General features: G+C 42.5%; 2 protein-coding genes across 5 annotated transcripts in view; both read right to left on the minus strand.

Moving 5' to 3' along the window:
• IPO9 (importin 9) overlaps nucleotides 1–9605 on the minus strand; it is a 43991-nt gene extending 34386 nt beyond the window's left edge. For both annotated transcript variants that reach the window (XM_063113737.1, XM_063113738.1), the window contains exon 1: nucleotides 9420–9605. In XM_063113737.1, coding sequence (XP_062969807.1) covers nucleotides 9420–9582 — 163 coding nt within the window. In that variant the 5' untranslated portion in view covers nucleotides 9583–9605. The remainder of the gene's footprint in view (nucleotides 1–9419) is intronic.
• Nucleotides 9606–14786: 5181 nt separating this feature from the next.
• NAV1 (neuron navigator 1) overlaps nucleotides 14787–20742 on the minus strand; it is a 251002-nt gene continuing 245046 nt past the window's right edge. For 2 of the 3 annotated variants that reach the window (XM_063113832.1, XM_063113831.1), the window contains one exon: nucleotides 17318–18241. In XM_063113832.1, coding sequence (XP_062969902.1) covers nucleotides 18146–18241 — 96 coding nt within the window. In that variant the 3' untranslated portion in view covers nucleotides 17318–18145. Of the gene's footprint in view, nucleotides 16772–17317; nucleotides 18242–20742 lie in introns of those variants that run through there. The other variant, XR_010024868.1, reaches the window with a different exon arrangement.

The raw sequence follows: 20742 nt of genomic DNA on the forward strand, positions 1-20742 counted from the left end.
AAGGAGCCCTGGTGCCTTTTAATGGAGAATTATAGTTAGGAATCAAGATCTGGGCACTAAGTATGCTCATAGCTACTAGGGTGTCATTATTCCTAGACTCTCAGAGAACAGAATTAGGAAATAAATACATTACACCGAAATGTCTGTCTGTCTATCTACCTATCATACAGATACCTCAGATGCCAATCCAATACCTCAAGATTCATTCTACTCTTCCCTCTTATTTATAAATTCTTTCTTTCTTTCTTTCTTTCTTTTTAAAAGATGACTGGTAAGGGGATCTTAACCCTTGACTTGGTGTTGTCAGCGCCACGCTCTCCCAAGTGAGCTAACCGGCTATCCCTATGTAGGGATACGAACCTGTGGCCTTGGTGTTACCAGCACCACTCTCTCCCAAGTGAGCCACAGATCAGCCCTTATAAATTCTTTCTCTGACAGTAACAAACCTGGCTCTTATCATCTACAATAAATTTACTAATTCGTACAATCTTAGGATACATATAAAGTAATTACAGAACTATTAACCCATACTCTTGTGAAAAACATATTAACTGAAGTACAGTTTTTATGTATAGCTCTTTTTGACTTTAGCCTACAGTATACAGTCAAATATTATTTTCCAAAGTTACGCAGTCAGGTTAGTTCTTTATTTCCTCATCACCTAATATTTATGTTATTCATTTGTAATACGGTTAGGTTCATTTGTTGCTACTTGTATTCCAATTTGAGTTCTCCCCCACACTGTTTCCTTTTCATTATTTAATCATTTTGGGGGCATGTAAAACATTACTATGATTCTCAGAGTCAAAACTATACAAAAAGGCGTATTCCAAGAAGCACTGCTCCTTCCTCATCCTCATTAATTTGTTTTCATTATTCCCTTCTTTCCAGTCCTTCTCCACCCACTCCATGTGGTAGGTAACTGATCAGTTTCTGGTTTATCTTTCCTGTATTTCTTTCGCACAAATGAGCAGATACATGGTTTTTTCTTACATCCCCTTCTTGTTTACATGAAGAGTATATTATACTGTTTTGCACTTTTTTTTTTTCCAGTTAACAATATATCCTGGGAATCACTCCAAATCAGTTAATGGAGATTCCTCATTCTTTTTTACAGCTGCATAACATACCATTCTGCAGACATACCGTACTTTATTCAACCACTCTCCCATAATGGGAGTCAGATTATTTTGCTTTCATAAACAATGTTGTAGTGAATAACATTGTACATATGTATTTTTACATTGTTCAAAGAATATCTTCAGGGCAGATTCTCAGAAGTGGGATTGTGGGTCAAGAGGTAAGCGTTGTTGGGTGTGGTCGAATTCCTCTCCAGAAGAACTGTACCAATTTGTATTCCCAGAAGCAACATGTTTCTCCACAGTCTTGACAAAAAATGTGTTACACTTTAAAATTTCTGTCAGTCTGATAGGTGAGAAATGGTATTTTAATGCTGTTTTAGCTTGTATTTCTATAATCACAAGTGAGTTTAAACCTTTTTTGGTATATTTGAGTGCAGTTTTAATGTCTTTTCTTTTTTGAGGGGGGCAGGGAGAACTGTCCACCCCCTGCCCATTTTTCTACTGGGGCTTTGATCCTTTGTTTCTCAAGTTTGAAGAGTTCTTTATATGTTAAGGAGATTATCCTTTTGTCTGTGGTATATATTGTGGGGAAAAAAATTTCTCCCAATTTGTCAGTTTTCTTTTGAGTTACGCGGTATTTTTTTGCCATGCAAATTGCAAAAAATATTTTATGTAGTCAAATGTACCAATCTTTTCTTTTACTGCCTCTGAATTCATATTTAGAAAGTCTTTCTCTATGCCTAGGTTAATGAGAGATTCACCCATGTTTTCCTTTAGTACTTGCATGGTTTCATTTTTTTACATTTAAATTCTTAGTCCATCTGTAGCTAATTCCAAATGGCTATGCAGTTGTTCTAGCACTGTTTATTAAAAAGTCCATCTTTACCCCTAGTGATTTGAGATACTACCTTTATCTATGCTAAATTTCCATAGGCACTTGTGTCTATTTCTGGATTTCCTATTCTATTCCATAGCTATGTTTTCTATTTGTGTGCCAGTGCCACACTGTTTGTTTTAATTATAGAGGCTTTATATAATGTTCATATGTCTGGTAGTACTAGTCCCCCATTGTAGCTTTCCTTTTTTGGTGTTTCTGGGGCTGTTCTTTCACGGTTGTTCTTCTACATGAACTTTAGAATCAACTTGTCTAGCTCATCTACAATACGGAGTTGTCCTATCTAATGACAGTGTTTGTCTTTCCATTTGTCTAATTTTAACTCTAATTTTAAGTCTTTAAGGACTGTTTAAAAACTTTCTTCTAATAGGTTCTTGCACACTTCCTATTACTTTTATTGCTAAGTAATAAATCTTTTTTTGTTGCTATTGTAACTGGCTTTATTTTTTTTAAACCGTTATGTCCTCTAACCTTTTACTGTTTGTAAACCTTTTACTGTTTGTAAACCTTTTACTGTTTGTAAACCTTTTACTGTTTGTATATATAAAAGCTGTTGATTTTTGTATTTTATGCCCTGCTATTTTACTGAATTCTTAGATTCTTAACTCATTCCTATTATGCACTTATTTTAAGCTGCAGTTTTTGATACATTCCTATGGCAGCTATCATTTCTTCCCCTCAGGAAAGAAGGGAATTTTTTGTAAGACCACTACAAAAGAAGCCACATTATTTCTAAAACATTTATTAAATGATTAAATCACAAGTAAACACTTGATACCTGCAGAATTTCCACTACATATATTGAAATCCGTTCTACTTTCTAAGATTAGTTTGGCTAGTTCAGACTCTAGTTAAGTCTATAAAACCCATTTATAAGAACAGAAGAAATAAAAGGTGTCTACAACTCAAAGATATGGGAGTCAACTTTCAGAACTGACTCTAAAACAACAGATAAGTCAAATATAATTTAGGAAAATCTCTTGGGTACCAATGTTCAAGTTTAATGGAAAAAAGCACTGTATTTATTTTTGGCGGATGGCTGGTACAGGAATCAAATGCTGGACCTTGGTGTTATCAATACCATGGCTCTAATCAACTGAGCTAACTGCACAGCCCTGAAAAAAAGCACTCTAAAATGCACATGTGAAATCTATTTAAAGAAGGAAAAGGAAAAAGAGCACTAGTAAGGGCGCCCACATTTCCTTTGCGTTCAGATATTTAGTGTGATAATTAATAGATGCTGACTTCGTGGCTTCAAGTCTGCTTAGAATGTTACTGCCCATCCAGGCTTGGCTTCCCTGGACACAGTGAACCAATTCTGGTGTGCCCTAGTGCCTTCCTTCAGAATGATCTACAAGCATTTTCATAAATTACCTGGGACATACAGTATTTTATTTTAAGGCACTATTTAAATAATTTTTGCATGGGCCACTATGATGTGGGTTTTTAATGCTCTTGGCAAGAGCACACTTTTTGGATCATCATTATAGGGACAAACTAAAATGAGATCAAAATGAACAAAATCTCCAATCATACAGTGGGAAAAAGATACTGAAAAATAAAATGAGACTTTTTGAGAAGGGTTTGAAACTTGAGACTATGAAGCTTAAACAAATCTAAACAATATCCTTCCTAGGAAAGCACTGTTACTCTTACAGTTGTTGGGTATTACTGAGGCTCACAGAAGCAAAAAGGAACCATGCATTTTCCATCAGTCCACACTGGCGCCAATCAGAAGAGTCATTAGAATATGAAGTCCAGGCAAACTTTACATATAGGTCCTGCCACAGTTTGGGGATCCTATCTCATCAACCAGAGAACTTCAAGTCTAATCTTTTCAGAGAAAAGCTTAGCATAAATATATTCTTTCCATATCTGTGTGAGGAGAAGGTAGTACTCTGGTGATGATCATAATAGCTGGGAGCTCTTCACTATAATGCAATCATAAAATTCATCATGTCTGACAACCTATCAAAGATCACACCCCAAATTACACTAACCACCTCACTTCAGCACATCACTGAGATTGTAAGGAATAGTGAGAATAAGAGATCAAAAGAAAATTAAAACTTACACGGGGGCCAGAAACCTAAGTCAACCAGGAATCTGTACCTACACAAGTATTTTAACGTAGATTTTCTCTGAAAGTTTATTTCCTTCACATATGAAAGAAGAAGCTGCAAAGCTTATTAACACAAATATCCACTCAAAGGCCTTAACAGGGAAGAAAACCTTCAAAGAATATCATCACTGTTAACTAAAGACAAATTTTAAAATAGAATGATGAAAAGAATAGATTTTCTTCTCTATGGGCTCTCAGAGTTTCAAAAATAGCAACCACATGATCAGCTTTGGTTTGGAAACCCTAAAAATTCAAAGACAAAGAACTAATTTACATTAGGTTATAGAGGGGTATAAGAGGGAAAATATAAATTATTATTTTATTAAACCCAATCCATTCTGTCCAGACCACATACAGGGGATCAGTCACCATAGAAGTGTTCATACCTATAAAATTTTAATTTACTTAAAAGCTATACAAGTATGAAGAATTATTTCCAAGGAGTGATAGTGGTGGTATGGTACTAATGGTGAACTCTGTGCTATAAAGCTAAGGTAAAGAAGGAAAAGCCAGAAAAAAATCCTGAAGTTCTCTGCATTGCTTTAAATCTGATCAACATAGTTGTTCCTATTCATTGCTGATTTTTGTTAAGTAGTAAAAATCCCATTTACAAACTTTCCCTTAACAGAGTGATATTTTTTGAAGGAATACAACTAAGTATACCTGTTAAAAAAAAAAAGTACTTTTGTGTATGTGTGTGTTAGGGGATGTCTAGTTTTACCGACTGGTGTCTTTAATATGATTTCTTTAGAAAATATAAGAAAGAACAGCTGAATAACTTACTTTGGGATGATTAAGGCAGAGAAAGTATAAGAGACACAGATATTCACAGCTACTTTATTTTGTTTTGCTTGGAAAGGACCAATTAAGATTAAATTAAGACTCGATCTATGAAATTAAGCCAAAGGGGAACACTCCCAAGAAGGCTATATAAAGTTGGCTTTCTAAAGCCACTCTTGTTAGGAAATTTCTCTGGTTCCTTTTACCAAGATTAAGTAAGGACAGACCCATTTTGTTATTCCTGATTTTCACTCTGACTCTAGGTTCTCACTTATGCCTTTATTCCAATCCAAAATGGTATCCTCTAGCTTCCTTTCTAAGAAATATTTTGCTCTATTACTAAAATAAATAAATAAATAAATAAATAAATAAATCAAAGAAAAAGAAAAAAGAAATCCTTTGTTCTCCTTCATTCTGCAGTCTCATTCTCTAGTCTTTTAGTCTGTTATCCTCTTGCTATCCCTCCTCTTCTTTCACCCCACATGGCAAAAACATTATCTATCTAAAACTTGGCTTAGAAGGAAAATCCAAAGGAGAGCACGAAGGATAAAAGATCGGTTAAGAAATACATGGTACTGTAAGGATCTACTAGAGAGAGATAAGACTTGGCAGTGCTTTGACAGTCAACTAGAAGGAAGAACTATGAACAGTGATTGATTGGAGAAGGACGGAGTTTTGAGTAGAGCTCTGGAGAAGCCCCCTATTTCTCATAGGGGTTGGTAAGCACCACAAAACCACAGCTAAAAGGAAAAAGAAAACTCCACCACTGGCCTTTTTCCGAGCGTGGCCGCCTTCCGCTCGGCTCAGTGCCCGCCACATGCCCAGGAGTGCGTCTGGATCCTTGAGGGGCGCCCTTCGCAGGTGGACAGTGCTTACGCTATACTGCAAGAGAGCCAGAAAAGTGCCCATGAGAACCAGAAAGCAAACTTCCAGCCAACAGGATCATCTCTCTAGGTATCTAAGATAGGAAAATCAACACAGATATCTGGACAGCATCTGAAAGCCAGGAAAGGTGAGGGAGAGACAATTACCCCTATCCCCAGTTCAACATAATGGTGGTAGAAGGAAAGAAAAAAATGTATTCTCTATGACATATCTGCTGGCAATAAGACAGAAAAGACTAAGTCTAGGGTAAATGATGGGGGAGATGTCTTCATTTCTACTAGACAAAAAAGAAATAATTAAAATAAGAAAATGACCTAGGGTCTAAATCTAAGTTATGTAAGAAAGTCTGTGCTATGTTGGCCTGGAGAATTAAAGTGCGTGAATGAAAGCAGCTCCTTCTACCACTTTAGTGATGCTATTCTTAGAGGAAAGTAGAGAAAGAAGAAAGAAGGAAAGAATTTCATTCTAAGATATAAAAAAGCAGAATATAAATACTTCAAAAATAAAGAGCTGATATTCTCAAAAGTCATGATCTTACCATAAAGTCAGACAAAAAATGAGTTGATGAAGGAGAGTATAGAATATTAGACTTTGATGTAAGAGATATTTGGCAGTTCACAACCTTCCAGTCTTTTTAATCACAGTACTATGTTTATAAAATGCTTAAAATATGCTCTAATGAATTGAAATTCTTTTTATTTTTACCCTATTCAGGAAGAGCTAAATTCCCGCAAACTCTGCTTATCTAAAAATCTCAAACCTCATAAGAAAAACAAAAGGGTAACAATTATCTGCTGAATACTATGTAGCAAAGGAACTTCCAACTTTCAAGTAATGTACTTCTCAATTCAGGATGGGAGTACTGTCTGAAGAAGGTGGGTACTGGCATGATCTCCTCTAACCCTGTTAAAAAGGCTTTATTTAGAGAGGTTTGCAGGGTTTCCCCCAGATTCCAACAGACTAGGGAAAATGGCAAACACAGGGGCTCTAGAAAATCATTCCAGGACACCAGGCTGATGAAGCAATCTATCTTGATACTTTTCAGATTAATACTCTGTATAAGTCAGGTGGATCTCTCACATATACACACTTCCTTGGCTTAAGAGAATAGGCACCCATTCTGAAAAGTGTGATAATTATAGGCAAATTATTTCTCAGAAAATATCAGCTGGCAAAAACCAAATGATCAGGATGTACTTTGGGTTCCAGCAATCTCTATTTTCTAAGATAATTACTTCTCAAAATCCCATCTATGGTACAATTTGGTCAGAGCACGTCAACCTCTCTTGTCAATTGACCTGTGCCTTTCCCCCAGAAATTAGAGATTTTTCCGCATAATCTTCAAGACTAGAAGTCATTACCTGGCAGCTAAGGAAAGTGGCAAAGGGAACAGACCAGTTAATCATAACCAGGTGGGACCAGTCTCCTATGTGAGGGAATAATAAATAGCTCACAAAGACAGTGTAGTTATTTGAGAGGACAGAGGGACTAGATATGATTGTCACCTGATCCTGGGCCCTAAGGAATCAAAAAAGGATCAAAAGATTACCAGAACACAAATAATAGATACCAACTCCCAGATTTTTCATTAACCTCAAGTTTTAAGGAAGAGTATTTCCTAGGATGAGAAAACAAGGTCCCTTCTACTAGAGTAAAACTAAAATGTGAAGCAACATAGGCTGGCTGGTTAGCTCAGGTGGTTACAGCATGGTGCTATAACATCAAGATCCAAGGGTTTGGATCCCATTATACTGGCCAGATGCAAAAAAATTACAAAAACAAAAACATTAAAATGTGAAGTAACTACAAAGGAGTAGAAAATAATTTGTTCATTCATTTGCAAAAACGGCTCCTCAGCTTGGCCCACAGGGCCTTCTAACAGCAGGAGCACCATCCTGCCAGTTTCCTCAGGCCGGATACTTAGCTAAACCCTGGCTAGGAAGCCACATGCTATATTTTCATGTAAAGAAGAGCTATGACTGGTAGAGAAGAAACTATTAGACCATATTCAAAAAATATGTGAGAGATTCAGACAAAATATAAGAAGAGAGGTACTCTGGACCCAATGGCAAAGATAACTTGTTAAAGGCCACAAGAGGAGGAAAGGAGCGGAGGATACTGAACCTGATGAATGAACTATATCCTCCACCTAAAAACAGGTACGCAAGAGGGTCAATCTCTATACTTTTTTGGGTAAACATAAGAAGCCAGACTATTTTAAAGACACAAACAGCCTCCAAAGGGTCTTAAGCACTGCACTCAACTCCAGAGACTCGATACAACCCTATAGCCACATCCTAAGCCTGTGACTCATATGCCTTACTCCTGAACCACCCATATCAGGGCACCGTATCAAGAAGCCTTTCCCTACCCCTCACAGCATGCCCAACAGCACCTCACCAGTCAGCTTTCTCCTGCCCAGTGGTTCCTCCTCTTATAAAGTCTAATATTTTATGAAAAAATGACAATTTACCACTGGGCCTTCAAAATGGTCCTTCACTTGTCAGATCCCAAATCTGAAGATATTTTCAACAGAAGAGAATTTTTCAACAGCTCTTTCATATTGTGGGAGACTATAAAACTAAGTTTAAAGAAGATTTGTCCGAAATCCTTTTCAATGAAAATAAGTCTGGTAGGGCAGTTAAATCAAGGTTTTCGCTGTGATTGGTCAGACCATGGAAAATTCCCCATGTCTCCGAAGAGGTCTTTAAGCAGCAGTGGAAGCATGCTGTCGAGCTAGGGGGTTCTGAGGGTTTGGAGTTCCAGTGAAGCTCTGACCACATATACTTCTTACAAGGAGAACAAGAAGATCTTCCCTCCTCCTGTTTCAGGATCAAATGGTTCTTTGTAAAGTGGTTACCCTGGACCTGGTGGAAGGCCCACTCCACGAGAAATTGACAGAAAAATCTCAAACCAATAGTTTATTTTCTTCTCCACGCCTTTAAAGCACATAATAGGAGGATGGTGACAAAGAATCAAAAACAAAGGATGACCAGTTTCTCCCGACAGAAATGCACACAGAGGTGTTTAATAATTGCAAATTATTTTTGAAAATAAATGGGGAGTACGCTTAGGACGGTGAAACAGTTGCATATGCATTTAATTTAATTTCTGGGAAAACATAAAGAGTACAACCAACCAGTGAGGTTTAAAACCGAGAGGCAGAAACTTGCGAGATGACACCCACTAAGCTTTGATATCCACCTTCTCCAGGCCCTGCCCTCTCGAAGCACTGCCACTGATAGCTCCCCTACTCTCACACCAGCACAACCGAGCTGCAGAAGAGAACAGCGAAAGACCCTGCTGCTAACCCCCAAACACTTCCCAGGCCGCGCGACTTCCTCCGGCAGCACCAAGTCGAGCTCCGTCTCTCCTCTGCAGATCCCAGACTCCATCTATGTTTTCAAGCCTCCACCCTCGCCCTCCCCGGAGGATCCACCTCCCCCCGACCCTCTCTTTCAGGCGCGCCTCCCCTTCTCTGGGACTTTCACAGCCACCAGCGACATCAGCCTCTCGCTTCCCACCCACCTCCTCGGCGTCCAGACCCCCACTGGCTCCGGCTCTCTATGGCCCCTGCCGGTCCGGAGGGGCGGTCAGTGGATTGTGCCGCCAGCCCAGGTACGAGCCATCCTCGTGACGGTCCCGCCTCACTCACCCTCCGTCACCTCCAGCACCTTAATCTGTTCCTCGGCGGCGGCTCGCACCTCCTGCACTGGGGACAGGATCCCGGTGAGTGTATCCACCAACGCCTCCTTCAATCCTTGTGCCACTGGACCCGGCAGCCCAGAGGCCGCACCAGCTGCCGCCGCTGCCGCCATCTTTTCTCCCCTTAGCGCGCCAGCCCCGAGGCCGGGACCCGCCACCGAATGACGGCTCCCGAGCGCGGCCAATCCGCGAAGCCGCGCCTGCGCACCAGACACGAGCGGGAGCGGGCGGGGGCAGGGAATAGGTCTAAGCCTCCAGACACAGCGCCTCCTACCGCCTGAACGGAAAGTGCTCCTTTCTTGGCAAAGATCCCTTAGGATTTATGTGAAAACAGCACCAGAGAGGTTAGGGGGCTTTCCTAGAGTCGCACAGTAAGTTAGCAATCTCATTTGGAATAAGGACATGATACATGGCTTTGGATTCATGGATCTTTCAGGTATAAGACACTGTGTTAGGAGAGAGGAGGTGGAGAGGGAATGGATGTAGAGGGCTGGAGAGGGGTCTGGGTCAGAAATAGCCGCTATTTTAAACCAACCTGTTTCCCCCCAAACACTGGAAAAAACGCTGGCTCAAGTGACTCTTCATCTCTTACTCTCAGGAATTCAAAGATGGGGGGGAAGAAACAAGCGAATTGGGCAATGGGGACTGGTCACCTTAGAAAGGACTAAGTCCCTTGTTTTTCCGGTGTACATGAACCCAACCTCAAAACTGCAAAGTGGCCGGGCAGGGGAGAGCACCTGCGTGCGAAAGGGTATTTTCTCCAGAGTGAGTTCTTTATGTAACTTTTAGGAATGGATCTTATTAGCTGAGAATGTGTACATCTTTTTTTCACCCAGTGAAATTATGGCTGGACATTTAAGGGGTGGGAGAACAGGAATAGTTTGATATGGTTATCAGGGGCTGGTCATAGGAAATGGCCCAAGGCATAAAGACACTCCTAAGTAGTGGGACAGGTGGAGAGGTTTAGAGCAAGGGGTTCAAAATGCAGAGCAGAGTGGCAAGCATACAGTGGCAGAAGGGATGGAATGGGATATGTTGTTGAAGTGGGAGGTTCTAGAGCAAACATGAACAGGTATTTTTCAGTAAACGTTCAAGTTTAGTGTCTTAGAAATGGCTTCCCAGAACCTTTCCCAAGTGGGTTCATTCCTAAGTGGCAAAAGAAACCAGTGAGCAATTCCTAGGTCAGTTCTAACAGTGTGGATACGAGACTGATAACAATCGGGGGTTAAGTCACCTCATCTGAGGACTCTTCCAAAAGAATGCTTTCTCAATTTATTTTGAAGAGCACTCTAAACACATTTGTCACCTCCCATGTTGAGAGCAGAGGTGGGTTGTATTACCACAATTTCCTAGCGAAAAGATGGCTTCTTGGACCCTGCAGTCCACAATGGGGAATAGTAAGACTTATGTTCCTTCTTCCAGTGGTCAGGGGAAGCTGAACTCCATTAGGACAGCTTCTTTTCTTAAAGGTTAATTTGCTTTTAGCTCAAGAAGAGAATTTAGGAAAGTACAGAGGATGGTATGTTTTCAAACATCATAGGAGCAGATGGAGGACTCAAGAGCCTTAACATTTAGGCTGAGTGTTTGGAGTTCTGGCGAATGATATTATGTCCACAATGTGCAAGCAGGGGTACCCCCTCCCCAACCAAAGGTGTCAAGAGACTTTGCTTAGGATTTGGGGATTTTACTTCTAGATTAGGCAAATGACCACAAGCTATCTTGCATTCCAGATCAAGGACTGGGCTACACGATAAATGGAGACAGAAACCAGGCAGAGAGGGAGCTAGATAGAACCAGTGGACAATACAGGAGATAACTTTATTGAAACGTAATGGCATCGAACAGATGAATCCTTCTGGGAGGAGACATGCCTTGATGGACAGAGGGACCAGATGAGGGGGACCTCTGCGGTGATAGAGGAAGGCCTCTTCAGCTGGCCGTGGCATTAATTTAATTTTCGACCAATTTCTTATTTAAAATGAATTACTGAGGGGACAGTCCAGCTCTCTTCATGATTGTTACCGCAACTATATACAACTGTTTGCTTTCCAGATTCAATTCTGCTTTCTCTACATAAGATATAAAAGGGAGTAGGTTGAAAGAGGGGAGGATCAAATGAGAAAAAACATAAACACACAGACACACACGTATCTTGGTTTGGGGTTTTGCACCCAATAAATTAAAAAAAGTGTTGCAAAAATTCCTGCCCACTCTCCACCTGAGGAACACCATGCATTTGAGAAACACAGACTCCATCACATAAACAGTGCTGCCTAAAACAGGATGGGGTGGGCGGAAGGAAAGGAAGCTAGCAGGGGTAGGAATTCATTTTTTTAAAAAGTTGTTTTGTCCAAAAAAACAAAACAAAACGAAACAAAAATTAGGAAGTGAGGCCACTGCACAGCAGTAGCCCAGAGACTGGCTGCGATATGGGAGCTCTTGCCTTATTATCTTATTATCTTCAGTCTTAGAGAAATGGCAGGGAAGCAGGATGACCCCACAGAAGATCCAAAGGACCCATTGTCAGCCTTCTGGGGACTGATGGGGTAATTTTAGTGCAATTATTTTACACTCGCCTTCCCCAGGCTCTAGTCCTTCCTCCAAATGCTTAATTCCAGAGCTCAGGAGACCTAGTACTGTATGATTCTTTGTGCTCTATGCAAAAGTTCTCTCACAGGGGAAACAGACAAACCTAAAACAGAACCAGTTCTAAACAGCCACATCTCCCCCATGGCTGCACCAGCTGACCTAAGCATGGAAGCTCCTTTCAGATTTTTTTAAAAAAGGATTTTATTCTGTAACCTTGGCTGAGTAGTTCTGTATCCTGGTCTTGGTGTGGGGAAGAGAAAGGATGACCCCAGGGACTTTGGTGCCTAGTACTGTGTCTTCATCAGGCAGAGCTTTCTCCTGTGAGCTGAACCGAGCATGGATAAGGGGCCTCCGTGGGATACTGGAGCCCTACAGTTGTTAGCTGCCTTGGAGAAAGAGATTCTGGCCAGGTTCTCAGACCCAGCAGTGCCATTTAAGAGAGAGGGACATTGCTGGGAGAACACATTGCCATGGAAATACAAATTAGATTTTTTGATTTTTCCCATCCTATTATATAATCAGAAAAAGACTCAGAATAGACGCTAATAATCCAGCAGAAATTTCTTCAGTTGAAGCCCCTTCAGTTTGCCAGGTAGAAATTTCAGAGATGTGAGATTTTTCTCTGAAGGTTGAATTCAACTAGGAAAGATGCAAAAAAGTCCCCTAACTTGTGCGCAAATGCACACATACTTTTTTTGTTAAAATAAAATGAAATACAATGGGCCGGCCCGTGGCTCACTCGGTGCTGATAACACCAAGGCCATGGGTTCGGATCCTAATAGGGATGGCCGGTTCGCTCACTGGCTGATCGTGTTAAGATCCCCTTACCGGTCATCTTTAAAAAAAAAAAATAATAATCAAATAAAATAAGAGGAAATACAAAAACATAAGAAAGCATGAGAAAGGTGACTGAAATTAATGTTAAGGTTTGAATTATAACCCAGGACCTTATTTTTGGTCCTAAAGCCCCTCAGTGTGGGGACTTCAATACTTTTAAGGACTTTCCTTTTAAAACTGTTGAATCTTAAACTCTACCATGCATCAAAATCACCAGAAGATTTGTTAAAACACACATTGCTGGGTCCTATCCCTAGAGTTTCTGATTTAGTAGATTTGGAATGGGGTCTGAGAATTTCATTTCTAACAACTTCCCAGATACTGCTGATGCTGCTGGTCTGGAACCACACTTTGAGAACCACCACTCTAAGAAATGAAAGGGTTGAATCCAGAACTAGGGGCTGATTTACTTTCATGAGCACCCTTGTCATAGAAAAATTCTCCATGGAATAATCATTTAGAAAAATGGCCGAAACATCTAACTGGAAGGACCCAGTATACATCGGCTTAATATTCAACTGTCTTGGTCTCCCTGAAGCTTCCAAATTTCAATTGGTTTCCTCACTTCAAGGCTATAGCACCTTGCAGTTTACTTCCACCTTTCCCAGGATCTATGGCTGGCAGTGCTTGCTTCCAGGGCTAGGCTGAGCAGACACACAAACATGCACCTTGGGCAGTGGACGGAGCCAAACTGGTGGCCCCATATCTCTCTGATCAGGTTGAGGAATCATGAATATAAGGCTCATTCCATTATAAAGGGCAGTATCGTCAGGCTTTGGCCTTTTGGGGACTGTGCCCCTAAGACCATTTTATTACATATGGCCTCACTGGAGCTATAAACTAGAACTCATGAGTTGTTATTACAGTCATCATAAGGGTATTTCAGTATTCCCTTGGTATATCTCTCTCCATTAATAAGCCCTCTACAAAAGCACATTTTTTCATCCCATCATGAGGGTTGGCTTAAGGAGTCTACTCCCTAGCTTCAGCTTAGCTAATGGCCAGGATGAAGGAAAGAAAATATCAAGTATGATGAGGAGCTGCATTTGGTGATCTGGGTTACTCCAGCACCTGAGCCCTGTGTGAAATGTGATTAGGACAACTTTCCCTCCCAAACACCTTGCAATAAAGAACCCTTAAGGTCTTGGTCTCATGTAGGTATCTCCTTGATCCTGGTCTGTAGGACTGAGTCTCGTTCGGTCAGGCAAATTTCTCCTATATACAGTGTTTATATGGTGCCACCCCAGGTGATGAAGCAACATCAGGCTACCACTTCTCTCTTCTTTTTTGGAATACTACAGGAAATGGAGTGGCTTCCCAGACCACTGTAAAAGGGTTTCCCTCTGAAACATGTGACCCTTGTGTCTCAGGGAGCTAGAAGTGAAGAGATAGTGAGATTAAAGTCCACTTCGAGTCTTGCAAACCAGAAAACCAAACGGCAAGAAATGAAAAGAAAAAAAAATCATGATTTTGTCCTAAGTCCTTAAGGAGTATGGGTAGCTTAGTGGGAAGGTTGGTAATTGAAGACCAAAACATAGTATACCAACCAATAAGGACTTCACTGTAGGGTTTCTCCATGATTTTTAGCAAATTCTTCTTCCCTGCCAGCATCTACCTTCCCAATGGTTTGACTACATAAAAAAGACGTTGGTATAAGGACTTACACAAAGACAGAGATAAGCACCGTAGAGCTGCCCCAAAGCATTAGGTTTTTAAAAAATACTCCATGAAGCCTCAGAAGATAGGAAACAGCAACAGCAAACTGCTCCTTTGTGTGTGTGAGATACACCCACACGCACACACACACACACGCACGCGCACACACACACAGACATCAGGTCCCATATTAGCCTCCAATTACCTAGTATTTTATTTTTAGTGCCTAGGCAGGGACTGAGAAATAAATGCATTGGACAAAACTGGTTGGTCTTCTTCATCCAGAAATGAGAGGACTCTGCTGAGGAACCTCTTGTAGAGCTGTGGCTCACCCCATCGGTTGATGTTGGGTACTGAACCATGTCATTTACTAGCCAACTTTGGTGAGTGATGGAGTTGGAGAGCTGGAGAGGAAGGGAACAGCACAAATTCCAGTATTAGACAAGCTGGATTCTTCTGAAGGTGCCTGGTTGTTGAGAATTTAGCTAGGGGACCCAGTTTTTTCATTTTGAGGGATCCCAGTAGTTTCAACTAAGAAGCAGGTGTGTAGGTAGGAGAGAGGCCTGTGGATTTGCTCCTTGCCATTAATTCTAGGGCAGTGAGGAGGGAGCTCAGATTTTCTGCTTCAGAGAAGTCTGGACGAGCATCCCAAGGGGTTATAGCACCAGAGGAGGCTCAACCTTCTGCGGCTGCCACAGACCCATGATTCCTTTATGAGATGATCGACCCCCACAGTGAGGGGCCCCGATGTACAACTGTAAACGGGTCCTGAGCTCCAGAGGAAAGCTGAGGCTTCAACCCCACCTCACTAGATGGGAACACACATTCTGGAGGAAAGCAATTGGAGACCTGGGCTAAATGCAGCAGTTGACTGAGAGTAGAGGGTGGTGAATCCCAGAAATAGTGTAGTGTGAGAGGCCACCAGAATCAACCTGCTGAGGATCCAGATAAAATTCATGGTGGTATCCATGGTTACCAGAGAGACAAGAATCCCTTTAGGGTCTGAGGCAGTTGGAATGGAAGAAGGGGTTCTCCCCTCTCCTTTTTCTTAAGTAGCCAGTAACATCCATGATAGAAGGCACTGGCTGGGCAGCACCAGAAAATAGAGAGTTAAGGGCTCAACCATTAGATTAAGATGTTATTAAAAGTCTGAGCCTTGCCACAGGACTGGAGCTTAGGAGGGTTCAGAGGGGCCTAGGTCCCAAGTAGGCCCTTTTGGTCTTCCCTTCCTTTTAAGTTAGAACAACCAGCTCTGGAGCCTCCTCATTCTGCACAGCAGAGACCTTAAGGCAGTGAGTTCAGCACCATCCTTGGACAAACAGCTTCTTCCCACCACAGAATTGCATATTTTACAGCTGAATTGGTTGGGGATCTTCGCAGCTCATGGAATTAGCAGCAATAGCAGTAATAGTCTTCAGCATAAAGGACCCTGTCATCCCTGTGAGCTACCAGGTGAATGCAGAAACTTTGTTGGGGGCAATCTGGATGATTTCGTGGACCTAAATGAGAATATTCTGATATGAAGATTCAGATGTATCTACTCCTTGGTTGGGTGGAATGGAATGATCCAAGATGGTATGCCTATAGATTCTGATAAATTCCTGTGCTACTTAGGAATCTAAAGAGCAAACACTTAAGCCAAGACTCATCACATATCCCTGATCTGCAGAGCCCTGAAACTTCAGCCTACCAGGCAGCTCAGCTGGGAATCTGGACCCACAGGGGCTTTCAGAAATGGCAGGAAGTAGACTGCCCATCCCAGACAAGAAAGACTCCATAGTTCTTTTGGCTCCATCTTAATTGATCCAAGATCTTCTGTCCCCAATGTATTGGACATCTAATCAAAGGCTTCTTTCTAGCTGGCTCCTTGGGTTTCAGCTGTATTTCTTAGATGATCTTGAAGGTCTAGATAGTAAGGGGTGAGCACTTAATGGAGGTTAACAATTCCTTCTAGACTGTGAACTCAATGACCCAATTCTTGTCTGTTTTTTTTCTTCTTAAACTTAGTGATTGGTCCACAATAAGTACTCAGTAAGCACTTATCAAATGAAGGAACACAAACTGCCAGACCTTCAGGGCAATAGAAAAGGGGCAACTTCTGCAAAAGGTGGGATCCCTTTAGAAGGCTGATATTGGCCACCAAATCCAATTCCTTGAGCCTTATATTCTGATTGGGAGTATCTCATATGGATATCCAGCCTCTTATAAGTGAATATTCTCCTGTCAAAAAAAAAAAAAAAAATAGTAAGGACCAGCTAGGGAATTTGGGCTCAGTCAGGCAAAATGCCTACCATAAGAATAGTGCACTAAGGGGCCAAACAGGCCAAAGAGAGAGGAATATTTCCAATTCCCTTGTTTTCCTCCAGTCCATGATGAAGCTCAGAGTAGATCTTCTATCAAGATGGGGCTATATCCTCTCATGCCAGAGGCTGGCAAGCCGAGCTTCCAGTCAGAACGTGTGCTTTTTCAAAAGTCAAGGGAACTGGGTTCCTCATCTCTCACTACTTCTGAACCAGTGCATGTCTAAATATAAGTCTCAAGGATGCCAAAAGTAGTAGGATAGCAGGTATCTAGCTGGTGTCAATTAGATAGCATCAGATTCTCCAAAGAAAACCCACTTGGAAAAGCCAAACTAGCCCCTGGGAAAGCAACCCAAGCATCTCATGGACTTGTGAGGAAATGGAAAAAAGAAAAGGAAAAAAAGAAAAAAAAAAAAAAAAAGAAAAAAGAAAGAAAAAGAGATAGGTAAATTGGAAAAAACCCAGAAACAAAATGGAAAATAAAAATTAAAAATTAAAAAAGTAGGGTTTATTGGCTCTCGTGCTTTGTTAAATTAAAAGGTAGAAAGATAGATCTAGTCATCTTTCTCTAAAGGCCATAATGTTATTTTTGTGGTTTGGCGACTTCTTAGATTGGCAGACGTCTTGTCAATGTCCCCTATGTCATCCAGAGGGCAGGAGCGGGCAGCTCTCTTTCTACCTTGGCAACTGGTTTCCCTCTCTCCAGCTTCATCTTTTCCATTGTTTTTTCTTTTACCATTTAAAGATTGAGTTAGACATTTTTTAAACCACATGCTTCTTTTTCTGGGCTTCAGCCAGATCTCTGGGGGAAGAGTTGTTGGCAGTGGTGACAAAAGTGGGAAGGGTCTGCAAGAAAATCTGGGGAGCTTCCTGCCTCCCTCAGATTTCCCCACACATGACTGTCTCTCTCAGAGTCGATTGTGAGAATCAGTTTAGGAACTGTTGCAGTTTTCTGACATCTTCTGAACTCTTCTCCAGAACTCCCATGAGTTTGTAATTGAAACAAGGAAAAGACCCAGGATCTTCTTTTCCCCAAAGTCACGGAAAGAGGCCAGAAAATGTATTTTAGGGACACAAGCTCCCAAACTCCACCCCACCAGTCCTTACTAGGAAGTTCTCAAAGGTGCAGCACCAAGAACCCGTCCCTTCTCTTTCACCTCCTCCTCTCTCCTGTTCTCCTTCTGGGGCTGGAGAGCCAAGTGCTCTGAAAGAAGAGAGGGGAGAGGAGGAGCTAACGTAGCTGATGCCAGCACTCTGCTGTCACTGTCCTGGGGCGACAGTGACTGCTGGACCCTCAGAGTGTTGCCTGGAGGTTGGGGTCCAGGATGGTTTCTCGATCTGGAGACTCAATGTAGTTGGCAGCTTCTTGAAGTTTCAGCAGCATGGCCATCTAAAGAGGAGCCAAAAGATGGATTAGTGAGAGATGGGACTTTGGGTCTTTCCCACAGAAGGGAAACAAAAAATATCTAGATCATAGATCTGATCCTTAGTTGGTAAATGATTAAGAGTTCATTAAAAATCAGGGATGATTGCTTCAGCCCTGTGTGTAAGCATGTAATGTGTAACAGTCACTTGGGAATATCTCTGCTATACAAGGCGCCATGCTGTGATGTGTGACGGAATACCTTAGAGCAAGACCACTTCTGTCTGCAAGGTGCTTGTACTCCAGGAGAGGACAGAAGCCCATACATACCAGCTAATGCTGGGAGGAACGTGAGAAATGTAAGAATGTCTCTGTCTCTGATAATTTCCTCTTCTAATAGATCACAACCCAACTGCTAGACTCAGTGTTACTATTAATCTGTCTCTCCCCAGCTCACAAATCCTATTGCTTTGTGTCAAGTCTAAACATCTCAGTGTATTCACTGCCTTCTCTTGACCTACTTTTCCCCTTTCATACTTAAAGACTGGGACCCTCCATTACAGCTCAGTAAGCCTGGTTAGTTCTCTACTGAATATGCCTTCCATCTTCTCTTCTATCTACATGATTATTATTTTTACACAGATAACATTTGTTTTCAAAAAAGTCAGAACTTAAATAAAATGTATCATGACTAAATAGGAAGAATTTTATACCTGAAATATAAAATTGCAAGGTCATAAGATATGTGCATGTATTAAGTTTAAATACAATCTGCCAAATTATTCACCAAAATGGTTTTACCAAGGAACACTTGCACCAGCAGAGCATGAATGCTGGGCTTCTACACACACTATTTTTGCCAATGTGAAGTGGTATCTCCTTGTTTTTTAAAAAAATTTTTATTGAATCAAAATTGATTATACATATTTTGGGGGTTCAACATGGAGATATGTTGATCAAATCAATATCACTAGTAATTATTCTTTATGCCCCTTGTCCAATCCCGCCCCATCCCCCTTCCTCTCCCCTTCCCCCCTCTAATCACCCTAGATTTCTTCTCTCCCTTTGAAAGAATAATGGTTACTCTGTTGATTTGCTGCCCAAATGATCTGTCCAATGCTGAGAGGTGTGATACTATCATACAGCAGATGTCTCTTCTGTCACTATGAAATGGGCTCTGTGGAGACAGACATCCTCCTCCTTTCTTTATCTCTGCTGGTGACTCTCTTTGTGTCAACTCACTCCAGTGGCTGGTGGACCATCTGCATGGTGGTTGTGGCATCTAGCCGCCTTCACGGCAGCCATGGTTATCATGGTGGCTGTGGTGGACCACCCACATGGAGGAGATGTTTTTGGTCTGCTCCGTGGTGCTGGCAGTGTGCCTGGTTGTGGAGAGTGTCCGATCCCCGGTTCCATGCCCCAGGTCCCCGAGTGGGTCCTGAGGTGCTGGCACGGTGTGCCTGGTTGTGGGAGGGGGGGGTCCAGTCCCCACCTCCTTAACCTGGGTCCCAGGGCAGGCCCCGAGGTGCTGGCATGGTGTGCCTGGCTGTGGGAGGGGGATCCTGTCCCCTTCTCCATGCCCCGGGTCCCAGCGCAGGCCCCGAGGCACTGGTGCGGTGTGCCTGGTTGTGGGAGGGTGGGTCCAGTCCCAACTCCTTATCCTGGGTCCCTAGATAGGCCTGAGGTGCTGGCATGGTGACCCTGGTTGTGGGAGGGAGGTCCAGTCTGCTCCTCCATGCCCCGGGTCCCCTGGCAGGCCCCAAGGTGCTGGCGTGGTAAGTCTGGTTGTGGGAGGGGGGTCCGGTCCCCTTCTACATTGCCTGGGTCCCCAGTTGGGGCCTGAGGTGCTGGCGAGGTGTGCCTGGTGGTGGGGGGGGGAGGTTTGGTCCCCTTCTCTGTGCCTCATGGCCTTGGGTCCCCAGGTGGGCCCCGAGGTGCTGGCGTGGTGTGCCTGGTTGTGGGAAGGGGTTTCGGTCCCTGGCTGCTAGCCCTGGGTCCCCGGGTGAGCCCCTAAGCATTCGTGGTGTGTCTATATGTGGGAGTGGGGTCTGGTCCTTGGCTCCAATTCTTGGGTTCCCACGTGGGGCCCTGAGGTGCTGGTGGTATGAGTGGTTGTGGGCAGGGGTCCTGCCCCTGGCTCCATACCTCATGTCCCCTGGTGGGCCCCAAGGCATTCATGGTGTGCCTGGGCCAGAACTAAGTTTTTGTCCTTTGCTTACTACTAAAATGGGGGAACTTCCTGTGGGAACCAGTACTTGAGCTGTGTGGTTGAGGTAAATTGCTACTTTGCTGCTGTTTCCCTAGGGAAGGCTTTTTGTGAAGCTCAGGGTTTAATGGTTGACCTTATAGGTACTTCTGGCTCTCCAGAGACTTGGTGTACCTGGGTTGTGTAGAAACTTTGATCTGGGCCTGAGTTTTTTCATCAAACTGCACCCCATGCAATTCTGCATTCCCGACCAGTCTCCTCTGAGTGGTCCTGTGCTGACTGGGTGGCAGGTCAGCTGTGCTTGCTGTGCCCCAGTGTTCCC

This window comes from Cynocephalus volans, chromosome 11 (assembly GCF_027409185.1).
Source record: "Cynocephalus volans isolate mCynVol1 chromosome 11, mCynVol1.pri, whole genome shotgun sequence".
NCBI lineage: Eukaryota > Metazoa > Chordata > Mammalia > Dermoptera > Cynocephalidae > Cynocephalus > Cynocephalus volans.